The 17,672-nt window shown below is 40.1% G+C and overlaps 1 protein-coding gene across 1 annotated transcript; it reads left to right on the top strand.

The window, feature by feature from the left end:
• Positions 1-786: 786 nt before the first annotated feature.
• LRIT3 (leucine rich repeat, Ig-like and transmembrane domains 3) lies at positions 787-11,049 on the top strand (the record flags this gene model as incomplete). Its single annotated transcript, XM_083367750.1, has 4 exons — positions 787-902; positions 2,445-2,920; positions 3,825-4,130; positions 10,040-11,049. 4 exons carry the CDS (start codon positions 787-789, stop codon positions 11,047-11,049), a joined length of 1,908 nt encoding a protein of 635 aa, XP_083223876.1.
• Positions 11,050-17,672: the final 6,623 nt, after the last annotated feature.

Raw genomic sequence — 17,672 nt, 5'->3', positions numbered from 1 at the left:
CAATGACCGGGAAGGGCAGGGGGGGGGAACATTTATTATACCTTCCATTACTAATTTTTGTTTTTGCAAAGTTATTGTTGCCAAACATATTAACCTCTATTAAAAGAAATGTTTCAAATAAAGCAATTGTTGGAGAGCTAAGCAAATATTTGCTTTAGAAATGAATAAACAGTTTACGTTTCTGTCAATAGGTTACTCAGATTTGTTAAGCTGAATATTTGTACCATCGCCTACTTAAAAAAATTTGCTTTTCTGTACATTTTTACCAGTATCTTTAAATTACAGATCTGCAGTTGTTGTTTAAAAAGTAATAATGTAATTTTGAAACAACATATAGTAAATAATAAAGAAATTTGGAGATCCAAAGACTTCCACTTGAAGCTTTTCCTGCATTATAGTGATCTTAGCACAGTGTAGTTATTCAAACAATAGAACTGAATTTTTAGAGGGATAATTATACTCACTATGTCGGGGTTAATTTTAAATTGCACTTGCAATTTTTAAAAAATTGTAGTATCTAACTTCTTTTTTCTAGTAGTCTTGCTTTCAAGATGGATATAATTTTACTAAAAATGCATTCCTCCTTTGACACAATTAAAAACTAGTGTTGTCAAATGAGCATTTGCAGAGAACCTTTGAAGGTTAAGTAATTGCAGATCTCAGATAATCCAGGGTAATCTGCTCTGACTAAATGGAAGCTATATGCACAAGCGTGGAACCCAGGATGATTGTCTAGGAGTAAAAGATCTTCGATTTTGGATTTACCTATTGTCTTGGAAAGAAACCATGCATCTGTTTGCTGCTGTTTGTATCATGATGACCATTTTGGAAGAAGTGGATGGTTTCTGCCCTTCTCAATGCAGCTGCATTTACCATGGCATGAGTGATGGAACCAGAACAAGGTATTTGTTTTCTTGACTTTTCAAGTAGGTTTTATACTTGTAAGATTCCTATCCTTAGTGAATAACAACAAAAACATGGTAATTAAATTTTAAGAAGAGATTTGTATTTTTGGAAGACTGTTTTAAAATCTGATGTAATCATGGATTGGCTAACTAGTCACACATATCCCATCAGATTGGATGATAAGCAGAAACTAGTGGGCTAGAGGTACACATAAGTACACATATGCGCACATACACAGAAACACACACACACAGAGGGGGGGGATTGAAATTCTAACCAAATTGGGCATAGTATTTATACTGTACTTAGCATCTCTGTACCCAGTTCACGAAAAGTGAGATTCCTTATCCAGTCTGTACATGTAAAGTTTTAGTGAAACTGGGTTACCTAGATGTAAAATAATACCCTTCCATTATACTATATGTAAAAATATTGTGTAAAAGGATATATTTTTTTGCTCTACTGTCTTATGAAAAATTGTTTTATTTTCTTTCACAGACAGAAGTAAGCACACTGGCTACCCAATGTCATCCAATCAAGGTGAAGGTTTCAATGCTGTATCTGCATTATGTGGAAACCTTTTCTTGATTAAAAAAATAGGATAATATACAAAATGATTCCAAGTGAATAGGACAATAATTATAAACCTTATTAATTTCTCCACATGTCCAATATGAAGCAAGTTTCTTCATAGTGCTGCTGTTATATGCTCATGTAATTTAAAATAAAAATAAGTTTTGACATATGCTATATTTAAAGTAATTTAATGAAGGAACCTCCTTTATAAATAACAACAAACGCATTTTACAAAAATGTCATGTTTTCTGTCTGATAGAAGAGATAGTATCAAATTAGGAGTGTGGAGATAATTCCTTTGATGACCTAGAGATAATTATATGTATCGATTTCATCTATTTGCAGGATTGTAATGATAAAATGTGCCGAGAAAGGGAAAAATATCTAAAGGCCATCCTGTGTTCTTTGAAGGAGAGTTTAGGATTAATTAAATGTAATAAGATCTGGGTGCAGTATATTTTAAGCCTACTTTAATTTGGGGATTGTCCTTTATTCTGTCACTTCTTTGTTCAGGCTGTCGTATCTTATTTCACTAGGCTTAATCCTGAAGTGGTACAATTCTTACATGTGCATTTATTTTCTTAATAATTTAAAGCTCCAGTTATTAACTCTAAATTTCATATAAATTATATATGGGTGCACGAAAGGTGTTTGATGCTGATGATTCTTGATTCCAGCTACTGAAAAGAAGCAGCACTTTTAAAATTATCATATTATAGAACAAAATTCAATAGACAAATCAGTTGCTTTCCATGACTATATATAACTTCTTTGGACAGAGGCGGAAGTGTCTCCTGTCTTCTGTATATACTTCCTCACCATCCCCCATTATGTGAAAGAAGATTTATCCAAAAGAGCCATAGTGAGCACAGCTGGATTGATTTGTCAGTAGGACCACAGTTTTTTTTAATGCATTATGAAAGCCTATATAACTTTAGCAGCTTCTCTTTGTTTGTTATTAGGTCTGTGCTTTGTAATGACCCTGATATGTTTGAAATCCCTATCAATATTCCTGTGGACTGTGTAAAACTCCGGATAGAAAAGACAGTCATAAGAAAAATTCCAGCAGATGCTTTTTATTACCTGGTGGACCTCAAATATCTATGGCTTACATACAATTCTATCACCAACATTGATAGCAGAAGCCTTTATAAGTTAAAGCAGCTACATGAATTGCGTCTGGATGGCAACTTGTTGTTGCGTTTCCCTTGGGAGTCTTTGGCTGAGATGCCCAATCTACGAACTCTGGATTTACACAATAACAAAATGACCAGTATTCCAGTTGAGGCTGGCAGATACCTGAGAAATCTCACTTATTTAGATATATCTAGCAACAAATTAACCTCCTTGCCCTCAGACCTCATGGATATCTGGCTTCCTATTTCTGAAACAGCAATACCCAGAAATACAGATACTCTGGTGCACAGAGTCATATTAGGTAAGCATGAACAATTTGATTTCTTTCTTTGAATTGTGTCTTCTGAGAGAATTCAGAATTAGTTCATAGTATGAACTCAAATATTGTGATCAATCAGCTTCACAGTAGCTGATCAACTATTGTTCTCATACTTAACAATTGTTCTGTTGATGGCCTGGATGTGCACTTGTTACAATTGAGTTTGGCATTTCATTGTTCACTAGACATTCAATAAGAAAATTAGTTAACTCATTTTGATGATCACATTTGTTTGTTGAAAGCTTCAGCAAGTTAAGTGCAATCTGCCATATTACCTAGTGGAGCAGACTTTAATGTTTTCTGAATTGGTATATTCAAGACTGGACTAGTCCTCTCTGTAGACCTGTGCTATGTGATATGTTATAACAGCTGGTAAGGAATTACTGCTGGTAAGGAATTACTGCTTAATTCAACTAGGGTAGGAAGATCATTGGCAGTTCACAGTAAAAAATGACAATAAAGATTATCTTGTCTTATTTATTCAGCCCTAGACCAAATAAAGTTTTAATTTTTAAAATTAAATTTTTTTGAACACATTAATTGACATCTCCTAGTATAAAATTTCCATTTTCATGCCTGCCTTCAATATAGCCAGGCATTATTCCATTTTCACTCTCTTTGATTGGTAGTTAAGTAAGCACAAATTAATTTTGTAATTGTAGAAGTATGTTTTTCTAGTTTTTAAAAAAAAACAATTGAATATCATAATCTTGGTATTTCTTGCTTATCACTTCTTTAACACACACACACACACACACACACACACACACACACACACACACACACACAAATTAGATTTATCAGAGGGAAATAGATTTGGTCCCATAATTTGTCAAATCATTTATTTTAAGTTGCTATTATGACTGGATTATTTTTCCCTGTTAAGGTCTGCAGGACAATCCATGGTATTGTGACTGTCGTATTTCCAAGCTGATTGAATGTTCCAAAACTGCGGATAGTGCTCTTATATTTCTAGACCCTTTTGTGGCTTGTAATGGACCTGAAAGCTTGGCTGGGATCTTGTTTCAAAGAGCAGAACTGGAACAGTGTTTGAAGCCATCAGTAATGACTTCAGCTACAAAAATTACCTCATCCCTAGGAAGCAACGTGCTTTTACGCTGTGATGCAACTGGATATCCCACGCCACAACTCACCTGGCTTAGATCAAACAACATACCAGTGGACTATACAGGTACACTATGTTTAAAAAATCGCCTGCTGAGAAACACCAAGATGTGTTAAAGTGATGGCTTAATGTTTGAGAGGTACAAGTTCAGTTCTTAGCTTATGAATTGAAATGGAGAAAAAGACTTCTACTTTAAATGTACTCATGGAAATAAACATACATATTTAATCAATATACTGTACTGAGTTTTAGAAATTGGAAAAACCTTAGAGAACAAATTGTTTCTTTTCACTTGAGTAAAAATATTTGAAAAGAAGGCTCCACGATACTCTGATGAAAATCTAGAAGCCAAGTGGGAATGTATTTTCAAAACACACAATTTTCTATTTAAAATTTTGTCAAGCATGTATTTTTTTAAAAAAAATGAAATAGTAGTGTTAATCACCCTGCAGCATAAATACAAATACTGTACATACAATTTATACAATTTATAAGAACATGCAATCATCCTTTACTCTACAAGCACCTATAAACCCGTGTTGCAATATTGTCCAATTTGCCAAACTTTACACCACCATAACTTTGATTGAATTGGATCTTATATGTTTGAATTGGTTTCTGAGATTAATAGTAGCACATTGTGTTCAATCTTGAGCTAAATAGGAGTTGGCTCTTATTTGCCTAGAAATGGGAAGGTGTAAATGTTCTCTGTTGATTTTAACATTTTTCAATCAATGTGACTGATGTCATGACAGAAAGAATGAACTGAATGGTTGTGACAAGGCTTTTGATTGTCCCTAGAATCATAGAGCTGGAAGACAGTGTAGAAATAATCTAGTCCAACTCCAGCTCAGGGAAGAATCCACTGGAGTATCTCTGATGGACCTTTGAGGACATCTAGTTGAAGAACTTATCATATCATGTGGCAGTCCTGCTTGTTCCTAACAAGGAGGTCCTAAAGATTGAATGTTATTCTTTTAGACCTTTTCCCATGGGCTCTATCAGGGTTTTGATCTTTTCTCTCTTTCTTCAATGTATATATACATTTTCAAAATTCAATTATGTAGTACCATCTGCACTGCTGAATTGCAGCTCTATCAATTTGCTTCATAAAACTGATTTTTGGCAATAAATGATATATAAAAGAACACCCCCCTTCTCTCTCTCTCTCTCTCTCTCTAGAGATAAGGATAGAGATATACATATATTTATTTATTTATTTATTTATTGATGGGATTTATATCCCGCCCTATCTCCTGAAGGACTCAGGGCGGCTCACAATAAAACATATAATAAGTACATAAATCAAGATAAAATGAAAATTGAGAACATCAGTGCAATAAAAAATTAGAGAATTTTAAAATGAATTAAAAATACTAAATATAAATTAATTAAAATGCCTGTCAGTCTAGGTCAGCTTGGTGGAACAGGTGTGTTTTGAGGCCGCGGCGAAAGGATTGGAGGCTTTGGGCTATCCGAAGCTCAGGGGGGAGCTGATTCCATAGGGTTGGTGCTCCCACAGAGAAGGCCCTCCCCCTGGGGGTCGCCAGCCGACATTGCCTAGCTGACGGTACCCTGAGGAGGCCTTCTCTGTGTGAGCGTACTGGACGATGGGAATTTGTTCCCGGCAGCAGATGGTCCTGCAAGTATCCCGGACCTAAGCCATGTAGGGCTTTAAAGGTAAGTACCAGCACCTTAAATCTCACCCGGAGGGCAACTGGTAGCCAATGCAGCTCACGCAGGAGGGGTGTAATATGGGAGTATCGGGAAGCTCCCATCACAACCCGTGCAGCTGCATTCTGCACCAGCTGAAGCCTCCGGGTGGTCTTCAAGGGCAGCCCCATGTAGAGAGCATTACAGTAATCAATACGGGAGGTAACGAGTGCGTGGGTGACTGTACGTAGGGCATCTCGGTCCAAAAAGGGGCGCAATTGGTATATAAGACGAATCTGGGCAAATGCCCCCCTAGCCACGGTTCCAATGTGATCTTCAAAACTGAGTCGTGAATCTAGGAGGACGCCCAGATTGCGTGCTTTATCAATGGGAGGTAACATCTCTCCTCCTATAGTCAGAGATGGAACCTCTTGGACTAAACGAGATGACGGTATGTACAGCCACTCAGTCTTGGCCGGGTTGAGTCGAAGCCTGTTTTCTCCCATCCAAATCTGTACCGCTTCCAGACAACGGGACATCACATCAAGGGCATCACTGGGTTGGTTCGGGGTGGAGATGAATAGCTGGGTATCATCAGCATATTGATGATATTTCACCCCGAAGCTACGGATGATCTCTCCCAGCGGCTTCATATAGATGTTGAACAGGAGGGGCGAGAGCACCGAACCCTGAGGCACTCCACAATTAAGAGGCCTAGGGCTTGACCTCTGCCCTCCTGCCAACACCGTCTGCGAACGGTCCGAGAGGTAGGAGGAGAACCAACGCAGAACGGTGCCTCCCACTCCCAGCCCCTCAAGACGACGCAGTAAGATACCATGGTCGATGGTATCAAAAGCCGCTGATAGATCTAATAGGACCAGGACAGAAGAATAACCTCTATCTCGGGCCCGCCAGAGATCATTCACCAGCGCGACCAATGCCGTCTCCGTGCTGTGCCCCGGTCTGAAACCCGATTGGTACGGATCTAGATATTCAGCTTCCTCCAGGTTCAAAGGGAGCTGTCGCGCCACCACACTCTCAACGACCTTCGCAAGGAAGCGAAGGTTGGAGACAGGACGGAAGTTGTTTAAAACAGCTGGGTCCAGTGCCGGTTTCTTGAGGAGGGGCCTTACCACCGCCTCTTTCAAGGCAGCAGGGAAGTACCCTTCACTCAGTGAGGCATTGATAACTGCTAGGAGCCAGCCTCGTGTAACCTCCCGAGAAGCATAGACTAGCCAGGAGGGACACGGGTCCAACAAACATGTGGCAGCACTTAGTTTCCCCATGATCTTGTCCACTTCATCCGGAGTCACAGGATCGAACTCTTCCCAGATGTACTTGGCCAACTTCATCGATTTCCTCTCGTTAGATACTGCCCAGTCAGAGTCCAGACCAGCCCGAATCTGAGCAATTTTGTCCACCAGATATTTACTAAATTCCTCAGCCCGTCCATGTAGGGGGTCCTCTCCCGTCTCTTGACTTAAAAGGGAGCGGACCACTCTAAATAGGGCGGCCGGGCGATTATCTGCGGACGCAATGAGGGTGGTGAAGTAGGCGCGCTTTGCCACCCTCATTGCCACAAGATAGGATCTAGAAAAGGATCTTAACTGTGTTCGGTCAGACTCAGACCGACTGGCTCTCCAAATGCTCTCTAGGCCCCTTCTCTGGCGCTTCATCTCCCGCAGGTCCTTGGAGAACCAAGGAGCGAGTCGGGACTTGCGCCGGGTCAGAGGCCGCAAAGGGACAACGCGGTCGAGCGCCTCCGAAGCAGCCTGTTGCCAGGCATTAACTAAGGACTCGACCGGATTGTGGGAGAGGGAGGTGGGAATCGATCCAAGCGCCATCTGGAATTTATCTGGGTCCATCAGGCGCCTGGGGCGGAACCACCTGGTCGGTTCCGCTTCCTGACATCGGGGGGTGACGTGACGGAGGCCCAACTGCAGGAGGTAGTGGTCTGTCCATGAAAGGGGTTGTGATGTTGGAGTAACCCCACCCAGCCCATTTAGCCACTGCCCGGAGACAAAAATTAGATCCGGCATGTTTCCTCCCTCGTGAGTTGGGTCCTGAGTAATTTGAGTAAGGTCCATGGCCGTCATGGAGGCCATGAACTCTCGGGCCACTTCTGATGCACTGCCCAGGGAAGGTAGATTAAAGTCTCCCAGTACCATAAGCTTTGGAAATTCGACCGCCAATCCTGAGATGGCGTCAGGTAGCTTGGGTAGAACCGTTGCTGTGCAGCTTGGAGAGAGGTATACCAGAAGTAGGCCCAACTGACCACCAGGACCCCACCTTAAGAGGAGGGATTCACATCCGTCTATCTGAGGGGCAGTGGCCTCCCGCGGATGGAGGGTCTCTCTGATAACGATCGCCACGCCACCTCCCCTACCCTGAGCTCGAGGTTGATGTAGCACACGGAAACCTGGAGGGGATAAATCAGTCAGAGGGACCCCTCCCTCTGGGCCCAGCCAGGTTTCCGTGATGCATGCCAGGTCTGCGCCTTCCTCCTCGATCAAGTCATGGATGAGGGGAGCTTTATTCACAACAGACCTGGCATTAAAATAGATCAGCCTGAGCTCAGGAGTCAGACCTCCCTCTTCCCCAGGGCAGCAAGCTTATCAAGTACAATTTTATTTATTTATTTATTTATTTATTCGGTTTATATACCGCCCTATTCCCAAAGGACTCAGGGAGGTTTACAAGGCAAAATTTAAAAACAATACAATATAAAATTAAAATAAAATTAAATTAAGCCTAGCCGCAAAAAAATAAAATCACAATTTAAAAACATTAAACCCCTCAGTCCAGACCAGATAGTTCAAAGAGCCAGGTTTTTAGATCCCGGCGAAATGAACGAAGGTCGGGGGCAGTCCAGAGTTCCGTTGGCAGTTGATTCCATAGGGCAGGCACGCCCACAGAGAACGCCCTCCCCCTGTGGATCGCCCGTCGGCAATCCTTGACTGGTGGTACCTTGAGGAGGCCCTCCCTGTGGGAGTGCACAGGACGATGGGAAATTGACGCTGGCAGCAGGTGCTCCCTTAGATAATTCGGGCCCATGCCATTTAGGGCTTTATAGGTCATCACCAGCACCTTGAATCTCACCCGGAGGGCAACTGGAAGCCAATGCAGCTCGCAGAGAAGAGGTGTTACATGGGAGTATCAGGAGACTACCATTACAACTCGCGCGGCTGCATTCTGCACCACTTGAAGCCTCCGAGTGGTCCTCAGGGGCAGCCCCATGTAGAGAGCATTGCAGTAGTCTAGCTGGGAGGTGACTGTGCGTAGGGCATCTCGGTCCAGATAGGGCTGTAACTGGCGAACCTGGGCAAAAGCTCCCCTGGCCACGGCTCCTATATGATCTTCCAAACTGAGCCGTGAATCCAGGAGGACACCCAAGTTGCGGGCCCTATCAACGGGGGGTAACACCTCACCCCCCATAGTTAAGGATGGAAAAGATTGGTTAGTCAGATGCCGGTAATACACAGCCACTCAGTCTTGGCAGGATTGAGACAAAGCCTGTTTCTCCCCATCCAAACCCGGACCGCTTCCAGGCAACGGGACATCACGTCGAGGGCATCACTGGGTTGGTTCAGGGTGGAAAGAAAAAGCTGGGTATCATCAGCATACTGATGATACCCCACCCCAAAACCACGAATGAGCTCACCCAGCGGCTTCATATAGATGTTGAACAAGAGGGGAGAGAGAACCGAACCCTGAGGAACTCCACAAATGAGAGGCCTCGGGGCGGACCTCTGCCCTCCCATCAACACCGACTGCGAGCGGTCCAGGAGGTAGGAGGAGAACCTACCTCAGTGGACATGGGCTTGGGTTGTTTTGTGTCAGTTCCTCTTTTGGTTGTTAATTTTTCAGTGGTAGCCATAGTTGTAGCAGGAGAGGTGGTTGTAGATGCTATTGTAGAAGAAGAAAGCGTCACATTGAAAAATTCTGGTTTGACTTCTTGCCACAGTTGTTAAATGAATCACTGCAGTTGTTAAGTTAGTAATACAGTTAAGTGAATCTGGCTTCCCCATTGACTTTGCTTGTTAGAAGGTTGCAAAAGGTGATCACATGACCCTGGGACACTGCAATGGTCATAAATCTGAGTCAGCTGCCAAGCATCTGAATTTTGATCACATGATCATGGGAACACTAGAGTGGCCATAAGTGTGAAAAATGGTCATAAGTCACTTTTTTCAGTGCCGTTGTAATTTTGAACAGTCACTAAACAAACTGTCGTAAGTCAAGGAATACCTGTATTCAAATTCATTTATTTGTAAGTAGTATATGTTTAATTGCCATTTATATTGTATTTCTTTCTTCCCCAGTTATTGAAGAAAGTCCAGGAGAAGGTGAAAGATGGTCCATTATTAGTCTGACAGGCATTTCCTACAAAGATGCAGGAGACTATAGATGCAAGGCCAAAAATTTCGCTGGAATGTCAGAAGCTTCTGTTACTGTCACTGTTATTGGTGTTGTTACCACACCGGTACCTTCCCCAAAGTATGGCAAGAAGACAGGAACAGATCAAGCAAATATAACCCAAGAAGATATCAAACCAGAATTTTTCAATGTGACGCTTTCTTCTTCTACAATAGCATCTACAACCACCTCTCCTTCTACAACTATGGCTACCACTGAAAAATTAACCACCAAAAGAGGAACTGACACAAAACAACCCAAGCCCATGCCCGCTGACAAAAAGAATGGGAACACAATTGCTAATGGAAGGAAAAAGCAATTGGACGCATCACTCAGTGTAGAGCCACCAGATGAACAAAATGTTACTCTAAAAAACTTAAGAGTAATTCCTGAAACGAGTGAAAAAGTGACCTTAATGTGGAAAAATATTGATGTCTCTAATAGCTCTGCTTTGACTGTGCTGTATTCCAAATATGGGGAAAAAGAGAAGGTGTCACTAAATCCAGATCCCACAAAAAACAAAGTGACAATAGATGGTTTGGAGCCTAGCACCAAGTATATGGCCTGCGTATGCCCCACAGAGATGCTCCCCACCAAAGACCAATGCATCATTTTCTCCACTGATGGAATTAATATGGAAGACAAATATCCTATTTCTATTTTGCTAGTAGCTAGTGGGATAGCCTGTGCAATAGCAATACCACTCATTTTTTTCTTACTGTATAAAGTTGTGATGCTTCATAGGAAACCAAAATTGATCAAGGAAGATGAACTTGCAAAAGAGACTTATATCAAATTTGAAACTCTTTCTTTTAGACCACATTCCATGGGAGCAAATGTGGAGATCTGGACTCACCGAAACACTGATGAGTCTGAAAGACAACTACTTTGTTCCAGGTCAAGTATGGATTCATAGATGACCTTCAAAAGTGAAGGTTCTAGGTCAGAGTACTTCTACTAACTTTGGATTCTGTAGATTAGATAATCTGCAGAACCCAGAGTCAGCAGAAGTACTCTGACCTAGAACTTTCAATTTAGATAGAAGCCAAAGAAGCTGAGACCCAATACTGGATCATTGCCAACTACGAATCATGGATGACAACTACATATCACAGATGATAGAAATCAAACTGGTGAGGAAGGGAAAATGCTTCTGCAAAAACATTTAATGACACTTGATTATTCCTGAAGCACTTATCAATGTATAGTTTCTACTTGATTAATATTTCATTTGTTGTTTAAAAAGATTTATGTGAAATATGTATTTTTCCTTCCATGTTGCTCTCCACATTTCTTTCAGTTATATACTGCTGCAGTTCAGTGCAAAGTACTTATCAATATTTTGTTTAATTAAACTCACAACTCCCAGATTGTTGTGCATGAGTGGAAAGACACAAAGGGGCACAACCCAGAATAAGCCATTTCAATTAGATTGATGAATTAGTTTCATTTTATATTGTGGTCAACAGGTTGTGTGATTAAAAATATGAGATTCAATTTGGGGGAATGCACATAAATATTTATAATGTCAAGGTGTAATGCAGTTAATTAGCACTAAAGTTAGACAAGCAGCTAACCAAAGTAAGTCAGTAACTATACCTGAAATAAGTCACTCCTAAATTCCACTCAGATCACTTATTTGATAACTTGGACTTGCTTTGCAATTCCACGATAGATTTTTCAGAAGAAACATGTGAGAAATGCATTTCCTCAGCCTGTGTTATGAGTTTAAACTAATGATGAATATGCATAAGTAAGAGTTTCAACAAAAGAACTAACCTTATTATATATAGATAGGTTAGATGAACATATTTTGGACTTATCCATTAAGATTAGGAGAGAATATTAAGAAAGATCAAAGAAGAGTTTGAAAGATTAGAGCAAGTAGTATCTTTTTTCAAAGAATTTAGGGCACAGTAAAATGGTTCTCCCCCAGTATTTGGCCTTAGTATCTATCTGGTATTCAATGATACATTGCTGTTGATTATAATATTTTCATTTTAGCTATTCTAAGTAATAGTGGTTAATGCATCAGTTCTTGAGGAATGTGAATGAACTGATTAGTCCCTTTTTAAATAACTAGTAACATTATTGGCCTTTGTTATGGTCAAGAGGATGTGGTGGTTCAGTGGCTAAAGACGCTGTCCAGTTCAAGACCTGAGTGCTGCATGACGGCATGAGATCTTGTTACTTGTCCCAGCTCCTGCCCAGCTAGCAGTTTGAAAGCATGCAAACGCAAGTAGATAAACAGATACCACTTTGCTGTGAAGGTAACAGTATTCCATACGCATCGGCGTATGGTCACACTGGCCACATGACCATAGAAATGTCTGTCGGCAACACTGGCTCCCTCAGCTAAAAAATGGAGATGGGCACTGCCTCCTAGAGTTGGAAATGACTGGATGAGGGAAACCTTTACCTTATTATGGTCAATGGCCAAATTTATACATGTTTACATTAGAAAGAGAAGGGATGCGGTGGCTCAGTGGGTTAGGACACTGAGCTTGTCGATCAGAAGGTTGGCAATTTGGCAGGTCGAATCCCAAGTGCTGCGTAACAGAGTGAGCGCCTGTTACTCGTCCCAGCTTCTGCCAACCTAGCAGTTCGAAAGCACGTAAACATGCAAGTAGAAAAATAGGGACCACTACGGTGGGAAGGTAACAGCGTTCCGTGTGCCTTTGGCGTCTAGTCATGCCAGCCACATGACCACGGAGGCGTCCTTGGAAAAACACTGGCTCTTCGGCTTTGAAACGGAGATGAGCACTGGCCCCTAGAGTTGGAAATGACTAGCACTCATGTGCAGGGGAACCTTTACCTTTACCTTACATTAGAAAGGTTACAGATTTGGAATTTCAGAAAGTAATGAAAACTGAAATAAAATAGGGTGAAAAAAGTAGAATACTAGAAGAATTCAAACACTTAAAAAGAGCTAAAATTACAGAAATACCATATTCTGGTTTCTCCTAAGAAAGTATTAAGTCACTTATCTTTTAATAAGAAAAATATTAAGTTAGCTTTTTGGAGCTCAGTAGAAGACTTAATACCTTTTATTTCTGATGTATTCAGAATATATCACATGTAAACAAGCAGCAGTATCCATGCTGAAGAAAAATGTATTGGCATAGGTTTATGCATGAAAATCTATGTACATGCATAAGATAACCATGACTTCCCAGTTCATTTGGAAGGAATGCATTAGGACCATCAAAGTATTTAAATGAATGTGATAGTTTGAGCAAAGCAATTGTCTTCAAAAAAGGAGCCATGTCCTTTAGAAGTCTTCATGTGCTTGCTGAAAACTGATGCAGTTGTTTCATTTCATAGGTCCTAGCAGAAATGTTTTTAATGCATAGATATGAAGGAATGGGTTGTGAAGCAGCTTACAGGTGTCCTCCAAAGGACATGGATCTGACATTTCAGTGGGTCTCCTATATGGGTCAATGCATATGCCTGTCTCAATTAGTATTGGTCCAGATGATCATTAAATTCTTTGGGATTCAGTCTTATTTCTAATGTAGTTTAGTACAGCTATCTAATGTTGATGGACCACATCAATATATGGGCCACACTAGCTTGAGAAAGATAATCTTAAGCCACTGTTGAAAAAGGCCAGTTCTAAGCACCCAAGATCCGAAGATTGATATATGCTTTTTATTTTTTTTCCTGCATTATCAATATGAATAAATAATTCCAAATAACAGAGGCATTCAATATTTTCATAATCATGTTCAGATAACACAGGAGAAAGTGAAGGATATTGGAGGTTGAAACTGAGACCATGGACTCTTCGGAATGGAACCGGCATGTGTTCCTCATATTTCCTCTCATGTTTTATTTGCACACTTACTGAAGAAGAGTTTTGACCTTTTTTTTTAACCAGGGAAGTTTAAGATGGACCTAGGTTTGGAACTGCTGTTGTGTTTCCCTATGGCTGACAAAAGATAGCTAGATAAAACTTTGAGAAGATCCTATCTAGTGTAAAAAAAAGGAGGAGGTGGAGAACAATATGCCATTTTCTATAATCGAAGACTGGATTTTTCCTTTTGGTGAAACAAATGTATTCAGTAATAAAAGGTCAAGTGACAACATATGCCTTTGATCAAGGGAGCACTTTTGTTCTAATCATAAAAGTTACTTTTGTACCTTGTAGTTTCTCACTTAAAAATTGGAATTTTACTATAGGGACTGTAGTAAAGGAGATTCAAGGAGATTAACTTTTAGATTTCAGAAATCTTTTTATCAGCATCAAATTTCAGAGTTGGATGTTGTTGACAGCATCAAGGCCAAATGCATGCATTAGCTTAAAGTTGGTAGGTTCTGTACTGCCTTTGATTTCATAGTGGATTAATCCTGATTTATATCAGGATTTATCAGAGTAAATATGAAGGTCAAGCCACTGAAGAAGGAACCATTTTTTTAAAAAATAAAATAACTGGGGACCATACCTTTCTTCTAAGGCAGAATAAGTGGGTTATTATTTCACACCGAGAGTACAACACCAGCTCAATCTATTTCATAATGCCAATGAAACAGAGGGTGATCAAGCCCAAATCTTGAGATTTTGACTTTTCTGTGGTGTCTGCCCTTTGGAACAGTTTCTCCCACAGGATCTGGATGGCCCTGACTCTGTTAGCCTTGAGGAATGTCTTCAAAGCTTCATTCTTTTCCATTACCCCTCCCCAGGCACCAGGCAAGAATGGTGGATAAGCTTGTTTTCTGAGAGGTGGTTTATACAATTGGTGACCTCCAGCTGTTTGGTGTTTATGTCCTGCTTTATGAATTTGGGGCATTTTGATGGTTGATGAATGGGTATTTTATTTACCATGTTGTTTGAGGTTTTTATATATTGATGTATGTGACCTTCAAAAAGTTGGACAGCTATGTAAATCATAGACAGAATATCAATAAATTTCAAAATCACCCAAATATTTCTAATTTTTGAAAACATGTTTTTATTTTTGTGTTTTGGTTCCCTTCCCAATTGTGCAGTTTCTTATCTGTAGCCAGCAAGAGAAGCAACAGCTGTAGATGTTTTTTGGACTCTGTAAAAATAAGAATGCCAACTTTGGGGTCATGGTTTTCATGTTGTAATTTGGTTCTCTGAGGTATGGCACAGCTGCCTCAGGAGATTTTGTTGGGTCAAACTATCTCAACATATATGATATTATTCACTACAAATTATACCTTGACGGCATGGAGATCTATTTACTCTTGTTTTATGGTCAACAATAGGTTTCTATCAAGCCAAACAGCATATGATAATGTTCCCTCCATTGTATTTAAGGACAGATGGCAAATTGATGGAGTACAAGGCAAGTGATAGGGTACATACAGATAGTCCTCAGCTCATAACAGTTCATTTAGTAATCGTTCAAAATTACAACGGCTCTGAAAAAAGTGACTTATGACCATTTTTCGCACTTATGACTGTTGCAGCATCCCGAGGGTCATCTGATTTACATTTGGATGCTTGACAACTGATTCACATTTATGACCGTTGCAGTGTTCCAGAGTCATGTGATCTCCTTTTGTGATCTTCTGACAAACAAAGTCAATGGGAGAACCAGATTCATTTAATAACCATGTTACTAATTTAAGAACTGCAGTGATTCACTTAACAACTGTGGTAAGAAAAGTCATAAAATGGGGCAAAACTCACTTAACAAATTTCTCATTTAGCAACATAAATTTTGGGCTCAATTATGGTCATAAGTCAAGGACTACCTGTACAGATGTGTCTCCATTGTAGGGATGTTATCAGGGAAGGCTGTTCCTATTGTTCTTCTCATCGTGTAAGGGAATCCACCTCATTCTGCATAATAATAGGGATAAAAATAATTGCATAAAATAATGACAGTACAAATCCATATTTACATAAATATACTTCTGGATAAGTTTAGCTAGGCACGAATATCCCATTATAGAGAATTTTCAGCATGCATTTAGATTTGTATAAAAAGCTAAGAATTTCCTAAGCACAGTTCAAATAAGGAAAGTGGGAAATTATCTTGTCCGATATAAGGCAATTAGATTCCCTTACCAAGTTTATAGCAACGGATGGAACACATAAAATAAATAAGATGTTACTATGTATAGATGTCTAAACATGAAAGAACATTTTTCATGCTCTTGTTCTTTGCATGGGAGAGAATGATGCAATCACTAATGAGTATTTCATGCTATTTCTTTTCCAGAGTGCAAAGGCATAAACTCTTGATAATTTGGGCCAATAAAGTCAACATTCCCAGGAATGGTTTCATATACAGCTGTGGTGCCTTCTTAATACTGCCAGGATGACCAGCTGCTGTGGCGTGCCATTCCAGCAGAAATGATATAGTCAACTTGACATTTCCCAAGGATATGTGTGGAGTTTCCTACTTAAGCAGCTGATTGATTCCCCAATTTCTCTAGGAACAAATCAAGCCAGCGATGATGTTAAAGTTACATATAACCTATAAAGCTCCCAGCTAAGCTCTCCCATTAGACAGAGGTCAATAGATTTCAGAGAGTGATAGAAGAGAGCTATTTTTATGTCACATAGACTCTCCTGGATTTAAATAAAATGGAGGCACCTAATATATTCAACTTCTATCTGATCATTTTCTATACCTGAAATGGGATAGATGATATTCAGTACTTTGCTGGATTATTTTATATACAGCCAGCTGCACCAACAGGCTGAAGAACAGCTTCTATCCATGGGCTGTCAGGCTCCTGAATGGGAAATAACTTTATGTATGATAGACTTGTGAGGCCGGCACGCGTTGTACAATTAGCTCACATAGTGTAACAAGATGGTGGGTTTGTTGTCACTGTGAGTTGTGTTGGTGGGGGCATGAAGGGAGGCCCAGCCAATCTCACTGTACACATGTTGTACTTTCATAATAAAGGTTCATTCATTCAAATTCAGGTAGTCCTCGACTTATCATCACAATTGAGCCCAATATTTCTGTGGCTAAGCAAGACAGTTGCTAAATGAATTTTGCTCTATTTTATGACCTTTTTGCCACAGTTGTTAAGTAAATCACTGTAGTTGTTAAGTTATAAACATGGTTGTTAAGTGAATCTGGCTTCCCCATTGACTATGCTTGGCAGAAGGTCGCAAAAGAGGATCACATGACCCCAGAACACTGCAGTCATCATAAATTTAAGTCAAGGGCTATGCATCTGAATTTTGATCATATGACCATGGGATGCTGAATGGTTGTAAATGTGAAAAATCATTGTAAGTCACTTTTTCAGTACCACTGTAACTTTGATAGGTCACTAAAGGATCTGCTGTAAGGCGAAGACTACCTGTATTTATTATATTTTCAATTGTTCCAACACTTCAATCAATCAATCAGAATAGAGCTGGAAGGGACATTGGAGATCTTCTACTCTAACCCCTTCTCAAGCAGGAGACCCTATACCATTTCAGACAGGTTGCTGTCCAGTATTTTCTTTAAAAACCTCCAGTGATGGAGCTCCTACAAGTTCTGAAGGCAAGCTGTTCCACTGGTAAATTTTCCTCATTGTTAGGAAGTTTCTCCTTAATTC

Source organism: Vipera ursinii (genome assembly GCF_947247035.1).
Source record: "Vipera ursinii genome assembly, chromosome: 7".
NCBI lineage: Eukaryota > Metazoa > Chordata > Lepidosauria > Squamata > Viperidae > Vipera > Vipera ursinii.
This window is presented reverse-complemented; position numbering and strand designations above follow the sequence as displayed.